At 40.5% G+C, this 27072-nt stretch overlaps 1 protein-coding gene across 2 annotated transcripts in view; it reads right to left on the bottom strand.

The window, feature by feature from the left end:
* Positions 1–27072, bottom strand: part of RELN (reelin) — a 370687-nt gene that overhangs the window by 125523 nt on the left and 218092 nt on the right. For both annotated transcript variants that reach the window (XM_048499920.1, XM_048499921.1), the window contains exons 15-21: positions 23138–23266; positions 21256–21365; positions 18937–19003; positions 16493–16726; positions 15635–15796; positions 10764–11000; positions 316–508 (exon numbers count right to left, since the gene is read on the bottom strand). In XM_048499920.1, coding sequence (XP_048355877.1) covers positions 316–508; positions 10764–11000; positions 15635–15796; positions 16493–16726; positions 18937–19003; positions 21256–21365; positions 23138–23266 — 1132 coding nt within the window. The remainder of the gene's footprint in view (positions 1–315; positions 509–10763; positions 11001–15634; positions 15797–16492; positions 16727–18936; positions 19004–21255; positions 21366–23137; positions 23267–27072) is intronic.

Raw genomic sequence — 27072 nt, 5'->3', positions numbered from 1 at the left:
AACATGGGTGTGGCCAGAGGTGTGAGATTTTTATATAAGATCTTAGCTCATGATTTGCCTGCTGTTTAATGATGGTCTAGAACTGCAATTTAAACAACCTAGTTTTGAACTTAGTCAAAGGTGTGTTCATACATTTGTAGTTCTGATTTAACAGCATTTCTGCAAGCATATACTAAGAGTTCTTTCTACTTATTAGAGCTCTTTTTACTGTTTCACAGAGCCTATGTTTAGCTGCACCGTTGTTTTGTTTTAAAACATAGAGTCCTGTGTTCAAATCTGCATTGAGCAAACACATGCCTTCTTTGGCAAACGTACCTCTTGAACCAGATGCCAAGTAAGACCATGGTTAGTAGAGTATTCCAGTTTCACCTGGTTGTCCATGTGAGCAGTGTACTGCTGCCCACAGCCCATCACCAAGTTGAACTGTATCATATATGATGCTCCAATTTGCATAGATTGCGTTTCCACATAGCGCATGCTAGAAGCAACTTTAGAATCTCCTGTAAAACTGAAAGAAAAAGGAAGGAAATAATTATTTCTGCCTGTTACAGAATCTGACAAGCAAGGCTCTTCCAGTGGAATGTTCTTGAAGTCATCTAATATCTCCTTTTCCATAAGGGTGACTGGCAGGGAAGAGAGTGAGGAATCAGGTGATTCAAGAGAGGGCAGCGTCTGATAAGCAAGGCAATTACATAACCAAAGGAGGGATAGTACATGTTTGTAGCATGATATCTTTGAACGCTTGGGGATGGTCTCATCTACTGGGTCTCTTGTATCTAGGAAATGTATCTCCTTCCAGTGTATCTCTTTCCATTGGACGAAATAGCCTCTACATGAATGGATCCCAGTGCAACCATCTGTATTATGAACCTGCACATTCTTATTGCTAAAATTTAATGGTACATTTGGAACAATAGATGAGACCATCCCCAAAACCTTGTCATGCTGCGAAGTGTGGGTGGACTGGCCTCCTTTTCTGTCCTTTCCCTATATTCTTTGCATTGCAAATGAAAACTTCTTACAACGTACCTGTCTTCCGTGGAATCAGAATGCAGCAGAGTTATTCATAGGAAAAGATACCTATTGCAAGTGCTGTATAAGAGCATTGGCAGACCCTTGGATTTCTTCTGAGAACACAAAACCAAAGTGCCTTTTTTTTGCCCCAGCAAAGTGAAGCACAGCTAATCTTACCTGCTCTCAGGGTTTCCCCAAAATTTCAAGATTTTAGACCCTACCCGAAGTCTTTAGAAAAAAATGCAATCTTAGCATGAGTCAGAAGCTTGGAAATAAGCTAATTTCTACAGAGTCCATTCCTAGCCTTCTCATCCATTCTAAAGCTTAAACTGCGTTCTTCCAGTTCATACAGAAAAGAGTGTCTGGGAGGATGACATCATAGGCAGGCTCAGTAAATAAGTTTTGAAAACACACAAGAAAAGGAATAGTGTTTTGCTACAGACAGAACAACAGGATTAAGACCTCTTTTAAAAGTAATGATTGAGCTTCTGCTCTGCTCATGAAGTACTACCCCTGAGCTTTTAGGCTTTGCCCCCTGAATTCCAGGGTCTGAGCTGCAGGACACCTGGTAATTGTAGGTTCAAGTTCACCTTAGCTTTTTGTAGCCAGAGAACATATTCTGTTTTTCAGGTAGCACAACAATAACCTTCCATAGAAGAACAAGGCTACAGGGGATTTCAGTAACAAGGTTGGGATTAGCACTGAAAAGTTCTTTTTTCCTCTCTTCCTAGAATTTACCTCAGAAAATTCTGCTGGACTATTCTGTGTTGGATGGCTTTGTACCATAAATGTTAACATCTGCCTTGGAGTTTTAGGCAATGACAGTGAAAACTGACATTAATTTTTTTTAAGTATCATTAGCTGGGGGTTGTTATCCATCATGTTTAAGAATGTATCCTTCTGCCTGGTCTTTGACTTTTCTTTACTGTAATACAATTCTATGTCCTAAAGGAATATTCTACATGCCTTACCACATAAAATATTTCAGTCTTTATGGATCAGTATCCATGAGCTGCCATGGAGCTGACAATTCATATCCAATTGAATATGCAGTGTCTTAAATTTTCCTTAATAGCTTTTGACCTGAAAATGGATGGGAGAAAGAGAGAAAATGGTTCCATTCTCTGCTTCTTTGCAGCACATGGAGATCCAGAAATGCATACAAAGACAGGCCTGTGAGGATTCTTATGGAAATACTGAACCATGTCCCTTCTCTCTCTTGCATCATTTATTATTATACGCAGTTCTCATTGCAATAAACAAGACAGTCACAAAATTAAATGGTCTTGTGTCCCTTGAGTCTAGGCGCGCGCGCGCGCGCGCACGCACACACACACACACACACACACACACACACTCTCTCCTCAGGAAAAATAAAATAAAAATAGGAAGCCAATTTCTTTGGGGGGGGGGAATCCAAAGGAGCAAAAATATCTGGCTGATTAACAATTTGGATAGCTTCAATGTATGCCAATTAAATTGTTTTTCAAAAGTTGATGCCTGCACATTCTTTGAAAATGTGCATCTCTCCTTTAATCTCAGTATGAAACTCAGTCCGATACATTACGTTTTGACCTATTATATTCACTGCCTTTACAACAGATGCAGAAGGTGAAAAAAACTTTTCCAACTTCATAACTTCGGGAAAAAAAATTTTGGGGGGGGACTCTGAATAGGCCACTGTTTTTGTCTCACAGGCCATTTTTGTTATCTTCAAAGAACATGCATTATCATCACATCTTTGATATGCTAAGATGTGCTTTTCTGTTACTAGTATTTCTTTGTGGGTTCTTACGCTCACAGATTCCCTGTAGCTATATATCAATAGCATTAAAGGCATGAACTCTACTTCCCTCACCACTTCTTCCTCCAGAAATTCTCCAGTGTACCTACTTACCGCTGATTTTTACTGCTGGAATCCCCACTCTCTCTTTTTGTGTGCAAAGAAACATATGCTCTGAATCAATTTGAACACTGTCAGGAGGTAGACTAATATATTGGCTGAATCATCGAGGAACAACAATCAAATCTTCCCCAGAAACAATGAATCAAAGAAGTTTGTTATAGATACTCTTCTGGGAAATGATTTCATCTTATACATTTAATTAAAAACTGCACAGGCACAGAAATGGTCTATTTTGACAGGCATTCCCAAAATAATCAGACTACCTGCAAGCACGTAGACTAATTGGTACATGTGGGAATGACACCACAGTGAATGCCAGCCAATCATTGTTACAGGTAAGGGTGAAGTGGGATTATCACAACTGCTGCACTTTTAGATCCTTCTCTTTCAGTAATAATGGAAAGCTATGTGGACTCAGGTGAACAAACTGAGCATGTTAATGAGATAGATAGGACCTAGATTCTCATAGTTGATCTGATACTTCTTCCTGACAGAAAATTTTATTATGGTCTTTGTAATACATCTGATAAGCCCAATTACCATATATACTCATGTATAGGTCGACCCGCATATAAGTCGAGGCACCTAATTTTTCCACAAAAAACTGGGAAAACTTATTGACTCGCGTACAAGTCGAGGGTGGGAAATGCAGCAGCTACTGGTAAATTTCAAAAATAAAAATAGATACCAATAAAATTACATTAATTGAGGCATCAGTAAGTTAAATGTTTTTGAATATTTATTTCAAAGAAAAACAGTAAACTAGCTCTGTAAGTGGTAAGAGAGGATCAACAAGAACAATATGGTCTCAACAATAACTGTTTATGTTAGCTGTACCAACATTTCAGAGTATCTTTAGGAGACCCTCCTGATGATACCACCCAGGTTTGGCGAAGTTTGGTTCAGGGGGTCCAAAGTTACGAACCCTCAAAAGGGTAGCCCCATCTACTATTAGCTTCCATTGGAAACAATGGGGGATGGGAGCACCCACTTTGGGGATCCATAACTTTGGACCCCCTGCACCAAAATCCAAAGTTATGGACCCCCTGAACCAAACTTTACCAAACTTGGCTGGTATCATCAGGAGTGTCACCTGATGATACCCTGAAATTTTGGTGCCACTAGCCCAGGGGTAGGGAACCTTTAACACTCAAAGAGCCATTTGGTCCCGTTTTCCACGGGAAAAGAAAACACTTGGAGCCACAAATAATTTTTGACATTTAAAACAAAGATAACACTGTATATATTGGGTTTTTTAACCTTTTACTCCGCTCATTCTGAGAAGCGCATGGATGTGTCCGCCCTGCTGCCTGCAGGGCGGGCAAGGATGGGGCCAGCAGCTCGGCCTTGCTGCTCCAACGGCGCGGGCAAGAGGGGAAGCCGGGCAATTGGTGTGCCCGCCCTGCTGCCTGCAGGGCGGGCAAGGATGAAGCCAGCGGCTCGGCCTTGCCGGCCGCTGGGAAAGCACCCGCCCCGCTTGAACGGGGTGGGCGAGAGGGGAAGCCCGCGGCGCAGCCCAGCCGGCCGCGGGCAATTGGTGCGCTTGCCCTGCTGCCTGCAGGGTGGGCAAGGATGGGGCTGGCGGCTCGGCTCGTGGAGCCACAGTGCAAGGGCAGAAGAGCCGCATGCGGCTCTCGAGCCTCAGATTCCCTACCCCTGCACTAGCCTAAAAACTGCGCCCCTGGTGGCCAACAAAGTAAAAACCCTAAAATATTTTTAAAAATACACCTCACTCATGTATAAGTTGAGGGGGGCTTTTTCAGCACAAAAAATGTGCTGAAAATCTCGACTTATACACGAGTATATATGGTAAATCTCCAGACTTTATGAACATACAGGACATCACTAAAGCAAGAACTGCATAAAGCTTCATGTATGAATCAGAACCACTGTGTGAGGGTGGGAGGGAAAGGTGAATTTCCTTCCATGGGGGAACCCTTAGCAATTGCCATAGATCTAATTTTGCGGTTACTCATAAACACTAGTAGCTGCTTACAGCCAGCAGCTGAAGGATGCAGAGTAAAGTTGAGGAAGACAGTTGTAGGTTCATTTAATGTAGTCCCATACAAACTGACAGCCAAGTGTAGAAGTTGTAGGTTCATTGAAAATAGTCACATACAAACTGACAGCCAAGTGTAGAAGGCATTATGCTGGCAGCTTGTGGCATTTGTGTATAGAATCTGAAATCATTTCAAATTAAATGTGTGTAAAGTGCCATCCTTTCTCTTCTCTCCTTATTGGAGCTAGAGGGTACCTAGACGGTGTTCCAAATGAGCAGATGAAGGAGGGTTCTCACTACAAAGGGAAGCAGTTGACATACTGCTTACAGTCTCACATGCTCTTCCCCACAGCCTCTCCCTCATCCAAATTAAGTAACTGGACTAATATGATCAGCTGTCCTAGTGAGAGAACCAGCATGATGCATTGATTAAGTGCAGCGGACTCCAATCTGGAGGTGTGATTCCCTACTCCTCCACATGAAGTCTGCTAGGTGACCTTGGACCAGTCACAGTCCTCAGGAGTCTCTCAGACCACTCAGAGGCAGGCAATAGCTGTCAGATTCCCAATGATGGAAACAAAAGCTTGTTTAAAACAGTCGTTTATTCAGCATCTTGAGAACAGTGTGGAAAAGCCAGAACTGAATTTTCCCCGCGCAAACTGTCAGTAATATTAGGGAGGGTGCACCCCCCCCCCCATGAGAACCAAAAACAGAAATATGCAGACAGTGAGATTAAAATGCAAGTCTGTTGGATTCGGTCTGGCTAACACCTGCTGGAGGAAACGAACAGAAACACACTACATAATATTCAGCTAAACGCTCTTCCCCCCAAGTCCAAAGCTGCAAGCGGCCCCAGCACCCCATAGGCATCCTGACATCAGAAAACCACCTCTGAATATTTCTTGCCTTGAAAACTCTACTGCGTCGCCATAAGTCAGTTGTGACTTGATGGCGTACACACACATCCCAATGAAGTGATTACATAGAATGAAGCTCATTGTATGAAAGTCTAATCACATTTTTATATATAAATGTTTATTTCTATTTGTAAAATTGCAGATTTAGAGGGAATATATATTTGAAAGGTATTTCCATTGAGTACCATCACACCTAGTCATACACATAGTTACAGAAATGCTTAGTTATTAGCTCTTCTGTAAGATTCCCAGAAAGAAAGAAAAAGAGAAAGATTGAGCAGAGTAAGAAACATTCTTCATATTATTATTGTTGCCTTTTAATTATCTGCTGTAGAATCTAACCACACAGTAAATGTTTAGGCATTGCAGACTGATTTTTGTGGCATACATACACAAGAGCTTTTCTCCAGTCCAGCACTGTCAAATCAAAGGTTCAGGTAGGGTGCTCTAGAAAGAAAGTTAATGTGGGAAAGGCAGTACTCCTTCAATTGTCCCTTTCAATCAGGTGGATAGGCAATGAGCCCAGCACATTTGGAGGCAGGCAAACAAAGACAACAACAAAATTTAGGCACAGTATGAGAAGTGAATATTTTTCTTATTGTATCATGTTTATGTAAAACTTCCATGAAAGTGCTCTAAGAGATGTAAAATTATATAAAACTATGGCACCAGTCAAGCACCCCTGTTGTGCTTTGAGCCAGCTCCAGTAGAGAGCTCCATTCTTTCAGGTACATCAACTAGATCAGCAAAAGATGGAGGAAAAAGAGACAGTGGATAAATGGCATCTCCATCCAACTTAGAGTCCCACTCCACTCATTATCAAATGCTATTGCTGAGGTCAGATGGAAAAGGAACATCCTCCTTCTACTATGAATCCTTCTCTGAATACCATTTTATTGGACTTCCTGCTGCCTTGCCGTCTTCCTGGTCACATGGGGGGCTGATTTTGCGCCCCCACATGACCAATTAGTGGTGCCTGGGGACAGAGGGTACCCCCCATCTCTAGACAGAGTAGGCATTCAAACCCAGGTCTCCTAGTACCTAACCTGACTCTCTAACCACTACACTATATTTTAATTAATGAAGACCACTTTGGGAGCCAAGTTTTGGCTGAAAACCTATGTAAAATACAACCTTACCTTTCCCCACGAAAGATAAAAGTAGAATTGGATATCCATCTGCCACATCCTGGACCGTCTTTGTTGTAGAATGCTCTGCTTGGGTCCTAGTGCCTACCTAGTTCTGCTCTCCCCCCATTCAAACTTAAACATAGAAAGTAAAAAAACTTTGCCCTCATGACTTGGTGATTGAGGCAGACAGGAGAGCACATTAGTCATAGGCTCTGCTTGCTTCTTCCAAACTTTTATTTTTTTCCTTCCTTGTGCTGTTTTCACTTTTAACTCCTCACTCTTATTTGATTTTCTGAATCTAACTCTCTTTTCCCACAGTCTTAGTTAGAACCTTTTCAGAAAAATTCTTTTTTGGCACCAAAAAGCAGCTCCTACAGAATGACGCATAGAGCAAAGGGAGACAACTTCCTAGCTGAAGGAGAGCTACAAGCTGCACTAACAGCCATGGAGCTTAACACTCACCCAGGACCTAGTCTTCTTTACTATCTTTAATAATGAAAAGAATGATAGTTTTGATTAAGACTGTGCTTAAAAGTGAACTTTAATGTTCATAGACGTTTGGGACCATTTTCTACTGTGGACGCATGCTTCTTTCTCTTCTGCTGCGACACTACTGACCACACTTTTATCTATCGATGGAAAATAGTATTCTAAATAGATACAAACACTTTTACTGTGCAATCCTAAACAGAGTTACGCCCTTCTAATCTCACTGACTTCAACAGACTTAGAAGAAGTGTAACCCTTCTCAGGATTTCACTGTTACATACCATTCATAAAATGAAAAACCATATTTTTTACTTTTTTCCTATAATCTTAACCCCTCTAGAATCACAAGGTGAGCTGGGTTTAAATATATTGCTAAATATTAGCCTTGGTATCAATAGGTTGTGTATTTGTTTGAGCTAATTTACTAATATCAAATCAGGAAAGAAGAGAAATATGTCAGTAGGAGAATCTATCATTTCCACCATAAAATCTTGTATAAATGCTTGGGCTTAAATATTAATCGTGAAGCAGAAAGATATTTCAGTTTACAAATTTACATGGCAAAGGGAGACTCACCACATAATTAGAAGGGTTTTTTTATTTTTTGGTGCTCTCCTGAAATTGTGCATTAAGATGACATGGTGTAAAATGATTTATAGCATATTGACTACAGTGCTTCTAATGAAAAAGCAATTGTCAGTTCATTCCCCAGAGAACCCTCCCTTCGCAGTTGCAAGCCACGCTCATGGAAAGTCATGAGTTAGAAAATGAGAAGCAAATGGACTCACAGCTGGGAGAAGCCAACAATAATTAATTTAAGTACCAGCCATTTGCACAAAACAGATATAAGTTAAAACATCTCCCTTGAGAGGCACAAGGTCAGTGAAGGGAAGGGTCCACATATTATAAAGTGCCCAGAGAATGCTTATGCAGTCCAGTATTTTAAGTGTTCACAGTCCTTTTCTTTCTGATTCAAGGTAGAGTGGGTTGCAGAGTAATTAGCACTGTGATTTCTGATTTTGATTTGTGGAGGGTGGAGAATACAAAAACAGGTACAGAAAAACAAACCAAACATAAAGAGAAGAGAACAGAACTTCTACCTTGCCATGCAAGCTAAAAAAAATCTCACCCACAAAATTCCAACAAAAAACAAAAACACACTTCCCATATGCTGTGCCAATCTAATGAGACCAGAGGGAAAACAATGGCATTCAAGGCTTTTCATTCCAACTCTTTGATTAAAATGATGCAAACAGTTTGAGCCCAGCCATGTTGTTTCATTTTAATGAGCAGCGAGTACTTCCATTGTCCTTATTAAAGTAGTTAATGCAGTTTCTACAGCCTCATTATCACTGCTGGTGCACATTCTGTGCTGTTCTCACAGCCAAGTCAACTCCTTTTAATATGAGAGATGATCAGAAAGTCAAGTCAAACTCTTCAAAATATACTTGTTAACAAAAGTCCTGGTGTGCTGGCTGTTGGTGTCTATGAGACTATTATACCACTGCTTACTGCTTGCCAATAACAACTACCATTGCTGTTCCTCAGAACAAACTTAAGCTACACATACTCAGTCCACAGTAGGATAAAATTTTGGTCAGATATAAATGAGCCAGCTCTTGAAGTTTGATGAAAGCAGATAAATTACAGTCTTTTCATCACTCTTGAAGCTTTAATGCTCGAATCAGACAACTTTCAAAATGATTTGGAGATATGCACAGTATTAACAAACACTAACTTTTCCCCTTGTCATTTCTAACGAACTAGTAATAGTAGTAGAGAAACACAATGCTAATTCAATATTCAAATGAAAACACATCAGAAATGTAGCTTGATATAATCTAGTTAACTCCATTCATGTTTCTTTATTTTTACATTACATGTTTTTATGTATTTAAATATTTGTTACAGAGCAAAAGAACAGATCGCTAAACTATAATTCATGCAGCCTTGTCCTGTGTACAGTTTCTCAGAAGTACATATGAACAGGCAAGTGTGTGTGTGTATAACTAGTAAAAAAACTAAACGATGAGAAGACCCATTCAAATCTATTTTACAACCTAAAAATTCTTGCCCTCTGAGTAAATCATTGTCCCTCACCAAATGCATTATCTAATAGAATCTCTGTCCCTCATACTAATACTACTAAGAGCAGTTAAGTTGCAATTGGCTTATAGAAAACTCTCAAGGGGTTTTCATGGCAAGAAATAATCAGAGTTAGTTTGCTATTACCTTCCTCTGAGTCTCCCATCCAGGTACTAGCCAGGGCTGACCCATCAGGGTTGATCCATAGCTTCTGATGAGTTTAGGCTATACTGCGCTATCTTGGTCAGGGCTGGCCAAAATTAAACTTTTTTAAAAACCACTGATTTTAAAGAGACAGTGAGTTATTCTGTGCTGTTCTCACAGCCAAGTCAACTCCTTTTAATATGAGGGATGATCAGAAAGTCAAGTCAAACTCTTCAAAATATATTTATTAACAAAAGTCCTGGTGTGCTGGTTGTTGGTGTTATTTAATTCTCTCAGATATCGCTGGACTGTGTTCTTTATAACGATGGTACCCATTTAGGCCATGCTAAACACAAGCAGGCAGAACTACACCGACAATGCTTTATTAATAGCTTTCTTAACATGTCTTCTAATCATATTATGTCCCTATCTCACTGCTTTAATTTGCATGAATTAATTATTGCCACTAATGGAAATCAAGGCACCTAATTATTCTTTAATTTACATCTGTGATCAGTTCAGAATAAACTTTGAATGTGTTGCAAGCAAGGGAACTGCAAGAGTACCGATTCATCACCAGTGCTTGAATCACATTGCACAGTGTTGTAAAATTTACCCCTCATTAGGTACAGGTCAACTAACACATTGTCATTCATGTCATGTGCCCAGGGGGAACTCAGAAGAGAGTCATCTGCGGAAATCAATTAGCTCTTTCCAGGATTCATTAGAATACAAAGATATACAATCACTCTACAGTGTCCCTCACAGTAAAGATTTGTCGCCCTTCCAAAAGCACTTTGACTCAATCATAAATTCTGAAGTATGCATTGGAGCGCATTCCTAAATACATATGCATAGGATTGCAACTAAAGATAATCATTTTACTCTGAAGACTTTTATGTGCAGTAAAAAATATAGCTAAAGATAATCCCTGGTGCAAGCACCGGATCATTACTAATGGGATGACATCACATCATGATGTTTACTAGACAGGTGATGCTTACGGGCTGGTTTTCCATTGCCATCCTCAGTCATCTACACTTTACCCCCAGTAAGCCAGTCAAAAATATATTACTTACTAAAGAGTCCAGTCATGGTCACAGTATGGTTGAACATTCCCCAAGTAGAATCCAAGTGACTGAGTGACCTCCACGAGGTTGGTGAAGTCCAGGCTAATGCTATTGAAAAGCACTGAAGTCATGATGATTTCATCAATGGCCCATACATCCTCGCCTTGAGAAGAATGATATGGTTGCCACCATCGGAACTGAATGCCAAATTGTCTTGCATCTTCAGGTAATTCCACTGAAATTATTCTTTAAGAAAAGACACACAATAAATGTATTGGAACTCCATGGTTGGGAAGTTTTTGAAGAGATCCCACCCATTTGCCTTTGCCGTCCTTTATGCTTTTCTTTTTTTTTTGTCTTTCAAATGCCTTCTCACCCCATCCTCTGTTTTTCCCTCAAATATCTCCTCAGATCTGAATATGAGCTGACTTGGGACAAAGCCACTTCACATGCTTAGATAGGTCTGTGAGGCGTTTCACCCCAAATTAAGCAATCAAATTTACCACTGTTTTTGTTACAGTACGTACTATACAAGACAATCAAAACAAGTACTACTTTTTGATTTAAAAAATCCAAAAGCTGTTGAAAAGTATACGGTCTAAAGATTAAATAAATGAAGAAGGAATATGGTTGGGGAACAGCATGAAAAAGATGAGTGACAATATGCAGAAAGCAACATTTTGTACAAGTTTAAGAGATATAAAAAGAACTATCAGCTATTCTTGTAGTGCAAGCAGAAGGTAACTGAGACAAATTCCAAAGGTACGTGGAATTCAGTAAATCATTTTAGTTAGATGAGCAAGTCCAGAAAGACAGATTACCACAATCTGCAGGGAAATATGATATTTACAGTGCAATAGAACTGTGCATATATTTTATGCCAACTGACTAAATTTCTACAGGACACTTAAATCACCCCGTTAGGCAAAAAGATTACACATAGCCCTATATCGCTGGTATGTTTTTTTCATACTGTGCCTGCCCCATGAGCCTACCACTGTCCTCAAGGTCACTTGATTTCACCTGCCAGCTGTGGCAGCAAAACCTCTACTTGACAAACTGTGAAGAAAATTAAGAATAATATCGAATTTCCAGGAGCAATTACAGTACACAGCCACAGGGAGCATACATTAATTGCCATGGCAATGACATCTTTGTGAACATTCCATAAATCAATCGCACCAGATGCCCACATGCAACAAACAAGGTGAGATGAGAGGCAGGGCAGCATAGAAAGCATTTGTCTCCATCAATGTACAATTAAATGTTCGCAAAGGTGTTTTTAGTATATTCATACTGAACCTATGTGTGTTTCTTTTTTCTTCCAAAAAGTCTATAAATACACTGGCATGACAGGGAACTGGAAAAATCAATTCATACATTTAACATTATGCGTGATTTGCTTCTCCAATTATTTGAGCTTTATGATTACCCAGGGTCCTGTTGCTCTGATTTCTCCTGCAAGTGCAAAAATCCTTTGCATCTTCTCTCATGGCAGAAAACAGCATATTAAAAAGTGCTAGCTATGCTGTCTTTATTCAAAGCACCCTGTGATGTTACATTTATTTTTGAAGAAACAATGTGCTAACTGATTAAGAAGTAAGGTGGTGCACCTGAACAACTAAGACTGAAAGGATTAAAGCCATTTAGGCCATAGAGAGGAAAGTATCAAAAACCACCTGGCTTCTAACATTTTCCAATCCAGGTTGTACCTATAAATGTAATTCCATTTAAGACACAGGTCTTAAACAAGATAGAAAAATATTTTTTAAGCAAGTGTCTATACCAAACTACATTCAGATATTGATGACTGCAGCACTGACTTGGAAGCAGGGGAATGTTTTTCATCTCCAAGAATGTGAAATGATCAAATCCCAAGTTCAAACATTCTTCTTGGCAAGGAATTCTCTATTTAAGCAATTGTACTTCTCATGGCCCCAGCCTCATTAGCAGGGGTACAGGGTTAATACTACTAACCTGCCTCACAGGGACAGTCAAAATGATTACTGAATGTAACACAGCCAGTGTGGTATAGTAATCAGAGTGTCAGACTATAATCTGGGAGACCCAGCTTTGAATGCCACTGAGTATGCCATGGAAACCCGATCACTGCTGCTAAAAAAGGAATGCAGGGACACTATGCCACATGCAGACCAGGATGAGCATGTGAGATAAGGCTGCCACCTCCATGTTAAGAATTTCCATGTTAAGAATTTATTTTTTAAAGAATTTCCTGGATATTTGGTGGGGTGGAGCCTGGAGAGGGGAGGGACTTCAGCCTGGTATGATATCACAGAGCCTGCCCTTCAAAGCTCCCATTTTCTCCAGGAGAACTGATCTCTGTTGTCTGAAGATCAGTTGTAATTCCAGGTCTTTTCCAGGCCTCACTGGGAGGCTGGCAACCCTAACGTGGGACAGTCTTTTCAACTATTTACTCAGGTTTTCAGACTCCCTTGCCTAGGAAGATTGTTTGGTTCCCTTGACCTTTCAGGATGCTGTAACAACTCTGGAGGCTTTTTGGAAAGGGGTAGGGTTTTAGCTGTACTCTAAATTTATGCAATTCAATACTATATAGCTTTTTTATAGTGCAATCCTAAACAGAGTTACTCTGGTCAAGTCCATTGACTTCAGTCAGCTGAGACTGGAGTAATTAAGCAAAACAGTGCATCATTATTTGCTCTGTTATTATCTTGCTGTTGTTAAATTCATTCTATTTCATTTCTCTTAATTTTGATTTACCTTTTTCTTGTTTGTTTTAAATTTTGGAGTATTGGTTTTAGCTCCTATTTGCTGCTAGATATTTTAATCTTGTAGTCGTTTTGTGAGTAATTGCGGCAGAAAGGCAGAGTTATAATATTTAGTACAAATCTGTACACTTGAGCTATAGATTTAGATTCTTTTTAAACAACGGGAAGAATCCAATAGTAGATAAATAATTGTAGATGGGTAGGTTGGTTGATGGGTGTGAGTTCCCACCAGGAGCAATCTTTCAGTCTTATCCAAGGCCAACCTCAGTTCTGAAAGAGGCCAGCCCTTTCGGGCGAGCAGGGCAGAGAAAAGCTGCTGTTATGAAAATGTCAAAGAAAGTTAGACTGCAAATGCATTTCTCCCTGTTCCTACATATGCATATTCAACTTCTTTGGACTGCAGCCAACAAGTGTTTATTGAGATCAATTAGACTAATCTACTTAAATTTAAACAAATGCTTAAATGCTTTGCTCATTAACACACAAATGTGGGTGCTCATTAAGTGCTAGTTAACATCATAGTGCTCTCAGCTATGACTACTATAACATTATTTGGGCACCTCAGCTATGACTGCTATAAAATTATTTGGCTATTCACATAGCCATGTGATATGTTCAGCTCTACAGAGGCCCATATCTTACCATATATAATTCCTTAAGTGGTGAACAATCACCACCTTCTGACTATGGACCCCCACCAATTGGCAGGTAGAACTCAGTCCTGCATTCCCATTGGTGGGACATCCATCCCATGCCCACCTTTGCCTGATCCAGCAGCAAGCCCACTTAAACTTCCCATCTTCCTCTTTGCCCTTCCACCACCCCACATGCTAGCCTGGCCTGAGCAGCAGCGTGAAGTGGCAGCAGAGCATTTGGCTACTGGCATCTACAGGAGAACACCACCAGTCTGGGCAACCCCTGCCCCCCTTCCCTGACCATCAGAAAGAGCAGATGGCAAGCGAGAAGGTTGGTGGCAGAGCAAGTGGGCTGCTGGAGTGGAGGCCATGGGGAAATACCACTGCGGGGGAATAGGCTTCCTTGCTCCCCTTCCCCCAGAGCCCATTTCATTTCTACATGAAATGGGCATTGCCACTAGTATATTATAATTCATGCATTGATGCAGTCGAATACTTGAGTTACAGAGGCCAGTGAGCATGTCTTGACTCTCCTACCAATTGCTCCAAAATGTTCTTTTATGTCAGAAGTGGTCTTGATTTTATAATATCTACTTAATTCATACAATAGATAGGAACAAGGCCAATATATCTAAGATTAAGGTTTACTCTTCAAGTAATTTTAAGAATAGATACATATATTATTTTTTTTATCTTTTTAAATTTATTTATTTTAGGGAAAAAATATATTCTGCCTCTCCAAAGATCTGTTTGATATGGCTCATAAAGAAAATGAATACAATGAAATAATAAAAATGGAAAAATTATCCATATTAAAACACAGTGTAAAACATCACAACACTTATTTCAGTGGGCCTGGACTACAGCAAATCAATGTAAATCTGCACTAGTGGACAGCATGTTACTAGTGGACAGCGTGTTACTATCAGATACCTCAGGAAAGGTAAAAAGTCACAAGTACAAGATGCACTGCAATGTAAAGCTCAGTGAGGCATAGATCCTTATGCAGGATTCTTATAGCCTGAAAAATTATTGATTTGGGTGTAGAGATTTTACAATACAATTGTCCTTTATTTGTTTAAGGATTTATATCCCACTTGTCTTCCCATTCAGGGACTGAATCTGTTTACACTATAATTCTCCCCTCCATTTTATCCTCACAACAACTCTGTGAGGTAGGTTAGACACAGAGAGAGAATGACTGGCCCAAAACAATCTGTGGGTACCTTCTGCCAATGCATTTCTTGCTCTCAGATATCCCACATTAAGAAGAGTTGAATCTTGAATGTGGAGTTACAAGCAAGGGATAAAATGTGGAAAACTATAAGATCACTATATTTTTACCAACAATATCATAGAAGTTAATACACTGAACCAAATAAGATTCAATCGTCTGAAATACAAGATCTCCAACTTCAACAGATTATGTTTGGGGCTGGTGGACAATCCTTAACAGGTAGTCCTCTGGCTTTACTGTCCATGAAAGCAATCAAAATACCTTGGTTCGTGGTAGTTGAGATATGAATAATGTGCCAGGAGTTTCCATGTGATCCCATTGTCATATGAATAATGCAGTAAGACTCCTTCCCCAGGCTGGTCAGGTGCTTTACAGGTACTCAAAACAGATTTGCTTCCAAGACGTAGCGTGAACTGGAGGAATCTAAATAACAAGGATATGCATTATTTGATATTACAGTTTGTACAGCAATCCTTTTCTAAACTTGATGGGGGTTTTTAATCTTAAAAAGCTAGTTGAGTGAAAGTAAACAATATTTACGGGTTTTTGTGGAGAAGAAATTGTGTATTCAGTCTTGAAACGCAACGTGGCATATATAGTTTTAAAATGCCAATCATTATTGTGCTCAATTATTTATTAAGAACCGGAGGGGTGGAGGAGATACCGAATGGATCTAATCAGCTGCCACAAGCTGTCAAAATAAATACAAGCTCATGAATAATTAATTAGCACTTAGCTCTGACACTCACTTTTTTATTAATATCTCATGCTTGCAAACCTTGGCGTAAAATACTTATCCCAAAATGTGTTCACTACTTAGTACTACAGACAAAGCAAATAATTTGTTTAAAGGAAATGTTATCCACATAATCTAATTAAGTACTTTCCATGCAACCCTGACCATAGTTATCCCCTTCTAAATCCAGTGAAGTCAACGGGCTTAGAATGATATTTCCTTCCTAAGGAGTGCACAGATATAAGAGAAGCACATATGGTTTATACTTTCTGTGTCAAATAGGGGCAGTTCACTCTATGTGGTATGCTGACCTTATTCAGAAGCAAGGCTTTTCAGGGTCTGGTTGCAATACCTATATGCTATTTCCATCCACTCCTATTTACCTGGACTGAGAGCTGTCAAGGAAAGAAGTGATAAGTTGACGCCTCCCGTCTTTGTTGAAAACCAAGGCTTTCCCACTTGCTAGGACGCCACAGCCAAAACTGACTTCAGCACCACGGATAGAGTAAAAATTGTGATATGAAGACAGCCTGGAATTAGCAAAGCTCTCAGAAATAAACATGGGGAAGGTCTGGGAAGCCATTTCACAAGCAGGTCCTGAAAAACCAGGATCACATCTGTAATAAGAAAAGACCCAGAAATATCTTATGATAAAAAGATACAAAGGAGATTGTTAGACATACCAACCATCATTCCATATAAACTTTAAAAATACCTATCTAATATCTTTGTTTAGCTTTAAATCTCTGCAAATAATTTTTCCAAATAAAGCACATTCAAATATTCTGCTCCAAAATGAGCATTAATAACTACTGGTACTTGGAAGAAAGATCCATTTATTCTAATATACTTCCAACATGCACAGAGATTAAGGGAATTCCTAATGCATTATATAGCGATCAAATTGTGATCAAATGCATATATTAAATTAAATACTTTTTCATGTGTAAGAGAGTTCCCAAGTAAGCTAAGTGATCTCCACCCAACATCAATGCCTGTAGGAAGCCTCATTGTTTCAACATGGAGATACTGAAAAGTACTCTTAGCCTAATACATAATCCCACTTGTGTACTCTGGCTTAACTAATCAAATCAAAACAGAAATAATAATGAAAAGGTGAGGGAAGAAAAGATTTTTAAGGGCACAGTGTTTGCTAAATGAGAAGTGTTTGCTAAAAAGTTGCATCAAATCTACTGTAGATCATCCTGCATGGATGTAGGCCTCGTGGAAGCAACCAGACAATGAGCTCACAGAGAATCAGCAGCCAAGGTTCTAACAGAAACTAGCTGTAGCCAGCTACATTAGCCCGCACAAAATCTAAAGCAAAACCCGTGTAATACTTTTTATTAGCACCAACCATAAAGATACAAAACTGCATTGAAAGTCTCATGCAGAAGCACTTCAGCCATCTGTCAGTTGGCTTACTTCTCCAGCTGAATGTTTTCTGCACCTAAAGACAGGGGAATGTATCTTTTTTTCACATATGGCTGTTTGCCATAATCCATTTTGGAGCAAAAATAATAGAATAGAAAAAATAATAATAGAAGATGCTCACAAATCAAAGCCTAGGGGCAGCTTCCATGTTTAACAGGGTCACCAGCCTGCATTGTTGTTCTATGGGAGTATTAGGAGACAGAGTCTGGGGGAGTGTTGCTGATGCCACAGTGGGCTAGGGGAACAGAAATTCCCCTAATCTATATAGTAAATACTATATAAGGGATTAGGAATTCCCCTAATCTCTATGGTAAATACTATAGAGATTTGAGAAAGTTCCTAAAACATCATGGTACTTAAAGTATCACCCAGAAGCAATGCCATAGCTTCAATACTATTATTCCCTCTTGCTGCTCCTCTGAGTGAGCAGAGGGTATAGAGCATGGGAGTGGATCAGACTGGTAAATCTCATCTCTAATGAAACCAGTTTCAGGTGGATGGAAGACAGAAAAACCCAAGTTAAGCACTTGAGTTTCTTAGAGCCCCATCCAAAGGGCCCTCCAAAAGGACTTGTGGGAGCAGTGTGCCTTGTGCTGGTGTGTTTGTCCTCCCTGGGGCACTTACCCCAACGGAGAGGAGAAATTGCCAGCTTGCAGTTGCCACTGCCTCCCCTGGTACTGGGATGCAGGATGGGACACTATGCCAGGGTCCCAGCACCCCTGCCATCAACACTGGCACAGTGGGAGCACTCCAAGGGCATGTCCAGGGGAGGAGCCAACATTAGTCCGCTGCCTCCCAGCTATTTGCCGGGTTACTCTGTCAGCAGGAAATTCAGACTTACATGAACCTTTTAGGTAATGTAAGTTTATTCAACCCCACAGAGACTTCTTGGTGGCGGGGAGGCTGGGGGTTTTTTTTGCAAACCTCCCCGCTCTGTTAGAAAGCCTCTCTGGGAGCGGCGGCATGGTGCAGTCATGGCAGCGTGGCCTCCCATCTCACCACTTGGATGGGGGTGCCCACTGGGATTTCTTTTAATAGGAGCCCCAACAACCCATGGGTTGGATCCAGACCAAATTGGCCATTTGTACAGATTCCCAGTTGCTCTTGCAGACTTTCCTCATGTCATTCCTCAAGGTCACTATCCCTGAAATGTATAATTGCATTGAAATCAGTGGGCTGCAGTGGGAGGGGAATTTCTGGAAGCTTTGACTCCAACTCCAGCGTTTTCTGCCTTTGAGACATAACTGGCTTGAGCCCTGCTGGAGCCTCTTCTCCAACTGCAAGATGTAATTTTTAAGAACCAGGTCTGTGCTACTGAAAGGAAGTCCAATCCCTTACATCTGGTAAGAAATAATTATTTTATAATGCATAAAAGAATTCTAATTAGACTTACTTGCAACCATTTCTAGTGCATTGTCCGCGCCCTGAGCAAAATTTGAGGCAAGATGGCCCAATGTAAACTGCAGAGAAAAGAAATTAGTGATAACAAAGTGCAAGTTATAAATAATTAAACCAAATATATTATGAAACATATAAAAACTAAACAATCTACCAGCATATGGGTTTCGTAATATCAGGCAATACACAAATAGTACCTGAAATATAATTACATAAGAGAATGAAGAAAAAAATAATAAAGAATTCAGGGAGGGGGGAATGTACCCTGATTCTGAAAATTAGGACTTGCTGGATTATTTACATTATTTGGAGTATTACTGCAGTTAGGGCTACACTGTTATACAGCAGTTAAGGATACATAGCCTATTAGGCAGCAGTTGTTGTTCTGAAAATAATGGCATTATCTGAATAAATGTAATTGAGGTCCATATTGTGTCCAAATACAAGGTGATATAGGGAAACCACCAAGGGTTGATATGAATATCATTGAACATGTACATGAAAACCAAAGGACGTTGTTGGTCATGTACTATAAGATATGATGCCAGTTATTCACATCCTATCATCACGAAGTTGGGTGGTTGACTGGGAGCGCCACAGATTCCTACAACAGCAAAGCCATTCTCTTCCAGCAGCACAATATAACAGCATGAATTTCCATTTGGAATTTTCCAGACAATGGTTGCAAACCTCTGAGTACCAGTGCCGGGAGACAGCATCAGGGGAGAGCCTTGGCCTCTATTTCCTGCTTGTTCAGCCTGGTTGACCACTGTATGAAAATGTACACTGGACTAGACAGACCACCAGTCTGATCCACTGTGCTCTATTTGTGTTCTTCTTACAATAAGGTTTCATAGCTGTTAATAGTAATGCATGGTGTAGATGTTTGATTTCAATTTCTGGTAATATTTGACATACCACTATGTGACACAGAACATTAGCACTGACCATTAAACTCTAGTGCAAATAGGGGAATAAGAACCACAACAATAAAATGGAAAGTGTCATATTTCCCTCAGAATATCTGTAATAATTGTATTTTCAGAGCCAGAAGGCCTAATTCATTTAATAGATATCTATAAAAATGAAAACAGTCTTGACTACAGCATTGCCTGTAAAACCTCCTAGGTTGATGCAAAAGTTTCTTTAAAAAAACAATATAGGGGATTTCAGTCTTAAAACCTGCATTTGAATGGAATGTAGTCATATTTTTAGGGGTTATCAATTTATTTTAACATTCCTTTGTGGATCTATCTTTGCATGAGTGCACCTTCTTTCATTTCCCTTGTATATTTAACATAAAACAAGGAATATATAGTACATTATCCACAAAGAATCTGCTGTAATGTAGAATAGTTCAGCTTTTTTTTGTCCTATATTGGTTTTCCTAAGAGATTTTAAATGTGACTCAGCCTGCATTTCTGGTAGGCAATAGTCTGGCTTGATCACATGATATGTGTTCCCTTGTGAGAGGCAGGAAGTGGATTGAAAGTAGGCCTTACTTTTTTGCTCATCTGACTGATTTTCTCTACATCTAATACAACCGCCTTCTGTGCGGTGGTATAGTATTCAAATGTATGTGAACATGCCAATCTTATAAATTATAAAATCTGGGAAGCAAAATGTGATACTTTGCAGAATTACAATCTTCTAAGTCAACCAAAACAAAAAGAGTTCAGAAAGCTGTAACCCTGCTTAGAATTGCACTATATGTGCATTAAATGAGATGCCCATTATCGTTGTCTGTGGATGGCTCACGGTAGTCTAGTCTGGGCGTGGAAGGGAGGTAAAGTGTGTTGCCTTCCTTAGTTTGCTGACTTACATTGTTTTATACTAGGAAATTTAGCCTCTTTAGGGCAAAAATCAACCTAAGAAGGAGGTGTGGCAACTTTACAGAGCTGGCCTGTCAACTAGGCAAACCAAAGCTGGAAGCATTAGGGGAAAAATTGTTAGGGGGTCACAGACGACCCAGGGTACAGGGCAGAGAGATAGCTGAATCAGTGTTCCTCCAATGCATGTCTACTTAGAAGTCAGACTCACTATGTTCAATAAGATTAACTCATAGGCAGGATTGCTTAGGATTTCAGCCTTTGAAACAAGCAGGTTGATGTTTTATTACATTTGTGTATGTATGCAGAATTGTGGGGGGTGGGGGGGACGACGGACACCAAAATCATACTTTCCCTCGGGTGCCGAAAATCCTTGGGCCAGTCCTGCTTTTCAATTGAGCACTGAGCAGACTAAGTCCACTGAGCAGACTATCACATATATCAAGCACCACCAAGGCACAATAAACATGACATTAAATACTAACTAGTGTCGATTGCCCACATGTTTCCAAGGACTGGTCCCATTTGTCTCCATCGAATTCTGGTGTCTTTGGTTAGTGCTGCATTTGGAAGGGGAATAGTTATTCGGTTCCACCTGAAATAAACATACAAGCCCCCATGCTTTTAAAGTTACAATTTATTTAAGCATTAAGCTCATACAAATTATGAGTAAGCAGCTATATAAGCCTAACAGCATTTCATTCTCCATAGTTCTAACCCATTCTTTGCTTTAAAGAAAAAATCTGTACTGCCCTTCTACCCAAACAGGGTTCCCATGGTGGGAAACATCAAAACATTAAAATGTTTCAACTCTAAAACAATCCTGAGGGTTGCAGGCAGAAACTGCAGCCAGTCACTGGTTTAACTATAGCAGAGCTAGTCTGCTCTCTGAAGGGTTATGTTTGTGAGCGGCTGCAAGGAAAAAGAGTTCGTAGCCAGGTTTTTGAGGCTACAGCCATGTCAGGGTCCCCAGAGGCCAGAGATGTGTCTGTGGCACTCTCATCCCCCAAAGAGAGTGGGCCCTGCTATCAGTCCCTGGGCAGCAGACAAAGTTGACAAGGGCCCCAGTGCTCAAGGCCTTTGGTGGAAGTGATGCAAAGGGCACCCTCACGTTGAAAGGGGCATGGGGACATGACAAGGAGAGGAAAGGGGGCCACCAGACATAGGAACGTGCAGAACCATTTTCAGATCCCCCAATATTTTCTGCAATGGAGCAGGAATAGTCTGGGACTCAAATGACTGTCATTCAATTCTAGATGCTGTCATTCCACTCCCAGAGCAATTGATGTGCGCCCAGAGACCATCATTCAAAATCCATTCTGCCTTTACTGTAACTTTCATGTGCAGTAATGTATTGCAATGGAACCCATGTAAGTAATTTGGCATTTCTGTGTGCCAGTATGTCTAGTGGGTATTCCTGCTTCTCCCTTTGTTCCCTATGGCCAATCCTGTCCATTGTTTTAGTACATCACGTTTCAATGCACTACTGGCTGTCCCCAATGTCCCTTGTGAAATCAGCCGTCCCTTTAGGTGCCACCACAGACACAGACATGCCTTCCATGCTTCTGGGGAAAGCATCTCTCTCTTGCATCCCCAAGGCCTCTGCAAGGGTTCTGACTCCCCTGCTACAGCATCCAGGATCAGACTCAGGTGCCCACCTCCTCTTCAAATGCACTACCCACCTCCCTCCAAAGAAATCAAGTCTGCCTGCAGCACTGACTACCCCCCCCCCATCCATTGACTCCAGTGATCTCACTATACTCTGACCCTTAGTTGTACCTCCCCACATGTCTCTCGCTGGGTGACAGCCACCCCCTCCTAGGGCAGACACATTATTGACTTCATTGATTTACTCTATTCATTGCCAATGAGAGTCAGCATGATATAGTGCTTAAGAATGGCAGAATCTATCCTACAGAACAGGGTTTGATTTCCTACTCCCCCACATGAAGCGTACTCAGTGATCTTGGGTTAGTCATAGTTCCCTCAAAATGTTCCCAGCACATGCAGAGGCAGACAATGGTAAACCACCACTGAATGTCTCTTGCCTTGAAAACCCTATGGGGTCCCCATATGCCAGCTGTGACTTGAAAGTGCGCACGCGAATACACACACTGCCCATCTTTCTCCCCCATGGGGACCCAAAGCGGCTTTGAAGGTCCTGAAAACAGAAGGCTGTCTTTACAGAGGCAAGGAATAACCTGAAGCGAATAACATTTCATGACATAATGTAACAGCTTCAATTTGCTTTTCTATTTGCCATAAATAAGAGGCTACATGGGACAGCTATCTTCACTGCTTTGTCACAAGCAATTTTATCTCCCATCATTCTTACGTCACAACTGTTTTGAGAGAAAGCTCTCTTACCCACTGTAGTTTTCAGAGGCATAAACTGTGCTGTGAGGAAGGTGAGACCCAGCACAGATTTCTGGCAAGCATTCTGAGTGAAGTAAGGACCAGGAACGGCCATGATTGGTGGAGAACTCCAAACTGATGCTAGCAACGCAACAACAACAAAAGAAAATAATATCACAGTTCAACCATTCCACACTAAAAAACATAACTTGGCATTTGTGGCAAGAACACATAGTTTTAACATCATGGCTGATTTAATAATTGATTCCCCAGATGCTGAAGTATGAAATGCCTCTGAGTACTAAACACTCAAGATACAGACATGAAACGCAGCATGTTAAAATACAAAATGGTATGCCATGTCAGAAATAATTTACCTGATGAGTGAGAGAGCAGCTTCTGTAGGTCTTAAATGCCCATCAAGTTCTTATTTTTATGTTAGATTTAAATAGTATGGCTGTTACATGGATTTGTCAAATGAGAACCAAATAAAGGAAAATGGGGAGGAAGGGCCTGATTGTTCCTTCTGCTCAGAGATTTCTCTAACTGTTTTGTGGAGGGATCAGTATGCTCTGAGAGGGATTGAGCTAGGTTAGTTATTTTTATACGTGCTGAATTATCAGGTTTAAAAGGGAAGAACCATTTGTGCTTGTTACATTCCACAGAAGAACAGAAATATCATAGGCCCATGAAAATTGCTGCTATCTTCACCAAGAAACGGAACAGTTTCAAGTAGCTCAGAGGTGCTAGGGCAATGTTAGCTGGTCCAAGAGGAGAATATTCTGACTTTTCTTGCTCCTCTCCAACAAAAAAATTGCAGGGGAGGAAGTTGGGAGCAGTTTTGCACTTATTTGCTTTAAACAATATATGTTGTCTTCTGGTCCAAAGGATATTCAATGCTTACAAAATATATCCATAAATTCACCATAACAATAAAAATAATAAGAACAAAACCAATGAAAATCTCCAACTCATATCTGTGGCAGTGGACACAACTGAGTCTGGGTGCTGATCTCCAAGGCACAGGAAACATTGGGAGCAGTCATAGATTGATGGCAGTTCCCCCTGCAGTACTAGTTAACTGAGCAGGAGTCTCTGAAGAGAGCATTTACAATTGATGCTGATGCTGCGACAGGTGAGAAGGCTGTAGAGTCCATCAATAGGATGATCAGAAACTATGATGGAGAAGTGTACCACTGTTGTGATCTCTAGATTTCTCAATGAAGCAGACTCAGGTATAAACAAAATCCAGTTTATTGACAGAAAATCAGAAGAGCTGCACTCAGGACAAGATCACTGTCCAACCGGTTTGTCCTTTTGTTGCTTCTCTTAACTCCACCCATCAACAGCCTTAAAGGCACAGATCTTGCTGATATTCTCTTCCTCTCCCTTCCCCTTCCCCTACACACACACAAATATTCTCTCTCTCTCCCTCTCACTGCTGCTTCTGCAAGAGAGACTTGTTCTTTTAAAACAGAGCATTGTCGGAAAGAAAGTTTTAAAAATGCCCTCCCAATCATTAAGGAGGGCAGAAGCAGAGGAGAGATTGGGTGGAGCCAGAACAAGACCATGATTGTGCTTTTCCTTTGCAAAAGTCAACTTTCTGTTATTACTATATTGATGTATTTATATAAGCATTTAGAGAAGCAGGAAGGAGTTGGCAAAAGGAAGGAGAATGAGGGGAAGCGTGCAAAGCAGTGCGAGGGGATGGGGGAGGTAAGACTAGGTAGGCTGGTTGTGGGTGGGGGGTCCAGGGCAAAGCTGTGCCCACTGAAAAATCTGCCCACTCTGGCTGCGAAGCAAAATTCAAATTGTGCTAGGAGTAGTCTTGCTTGCCGCGGGGAGAATAGAAAGTGAAAGTAGGGCTTAAGGAAATACGTCTGTACAAGAAATCTTGTGGCGACGCACATTTGCCCCCATCATGCAGCAGATGCCTTGTGCGTAATTGGCCTGTATGAGCAAAGTAAGCTACATCCAGTGTCATACACACACATACAGAAGCGTACAGCCAGCAACATCACCCAACCTGCCTAAATAGCAACAACAGTAGAGAGGGTAATATTTGAGAATCACACTTGAACACACCTGAAAGCTGCCTTATACTGGACCAGACAATTGTTCTGTCAAGGACAAGTACTGTTTACACCAATTGACAGCAGCTTTCCAAGGTCTCAAGTCAAACTCCTTCACGGCACCTACAACTTGCTACAACCTGAACCTGGGATTGAACCTGGGACCTTCTGCATGCCAAGCAGATGCTCTAGTACACAGATAAGTACTCTTCCAATCCACAAATTGCATTCTGAATTACATGCTCCTGAAATAGATACTTTGCCTTTTACCTGAAGAGCAACATTGTGATGTTCAGATTTTCATCGAGTTTTCTAATGTTCACAACTTCCAGACTTAATCAGCACTGTCCTGTACATGTTAAGATCTGTCTCAAACTTTGCAGTGTTTGACCAGATGTTAATAGATCTCAGCCACTTGAAATATTTAGCTGGATGAGATTCTGCTGACTAATAGAGAAGGGGTTTTTTTTTTGCCAGCATTGCCACTACCTCATAATTCAAAAGGATGCACTGATGCTCTTTGTTCTCTGTCTGGGGAAGAGCTGAGGCTCAGTGGAAGAGCCTCTACCTTACATGCAGAAGGTCTCCGGTTAAAAACACCAGTTAGTAGGTGATGTGAAATCCTGGACAGTTGCTGCCAGTCTGACCTTGATAGACTGGTGGTCTGATTCAGTATAAATCGCTTGATATATGTTCATGTGTATTCTGCACAAGTCTTCAGCCAACAAAATTCTAGGCATCTTCCAAACTCTTTAAATCCCCTGTTTCAGATATAATCCAAGGAGCAAGCCTCAGATATAATCCAAGGAGCTTCAGTGGGTGAAGTGTTAACAGAAGTGTTAACAAAAATGTACCCTTTTGAAAAATATACATGGAAAATACTTTCAGCGATGTAAGCTAATTCTAATATCCCATTTTAAAATCTGCAAATGAACCATTAAAATAAATTAATAATTAATCAGCCTGGCATCAAATAGTTAGAACATGGTTTATTTAATTCAGGATCATTTCGTTGGAATATGACTCACCTTCAAGAATGTCTTGCTGCCCAGTTATTGCATGTGATATTTTAAATTTGGATTAAAACAGTTCATGAAGCTTCATTGATTTTTCATTTGAGAGGAAATGAATATCTCGGAGAACGGAATTCGCTGCATATATTCTATGTGTGTCTCCTCTTCTCCCAGTCATGCAATATAAGTGCTATTATAAATAATGTTTGATTGGACACAGAGATCTGCACTGCCAAATTATTTGTGAAATGCAAATGAGGACTATGAAAGGTTAGCCATTGCTTTCAGTACAAAGAAAGTGCCCTGGTCTAGATGGCCCAGGCTAGCTTGATTTCTTCAGATCTCAGAAGCTAAGCAGAGTCAGTCCTGGTTAGAACATGGACAGAAGACCACCAAGAAATACCCAAACTGTTATGCAGAGGAGGGCAACCACCTCTGTAAGTCTCTTGCCTTGAAAACCCTACTGGGTTGCCATCAGTCAGTTGTGACTTGACAGCACTTTATACCCACACTTCCCTACACTTCCTCTGTTTGTTTGTATGTTTGTTCATATCATACTATAGTGTGGAGACAGGGACAGCCCATTTATTTCTGAGTCAACGAATGGATGGCTCAGTTATCAAATGGATGCATTTTGTTCATTACTGCTAATTAGTTTTCTGCCAGTCCAGTCTTTTTACACAAAGAACTCACATGTTCTCAGCCAACAGTAGCATGTCTGGAAGAAGGCATTCTATCTGAATGCATGGCCATATTTTAGTTAGCTCTCTGATATTTATAATTGAGTGAGCAAAGAGCAAAATGTTGAGTAAAAACATCTCCCAAGTTTACTTTTGAATTTGTTCAACATTGTCTTCTTTCA

The sequence above is a fragment of the Sphaerodactylus townsendi genome, linkage group LG06 (genome assembly GCF_021028975.2).
Source record: "Sphaerodactylus townsendi isolate TG3544 linkage group LG06, MPM_Stown_v2.3, whole genome shotgun sequence".
Classification (NCBI taxonomy): Eukaryota; Metazoa; Chordata; class Lepidosauria; order Squamata; family Sphaerodactylidae; genus Sphaerodactylus; species Sphaerodactylus townsendi.
The sequence above is the reverse complement of the archived record's forward strand: the minus strand, read 5'-3'. Positions and strand labels throughout refer to the sequence as shown.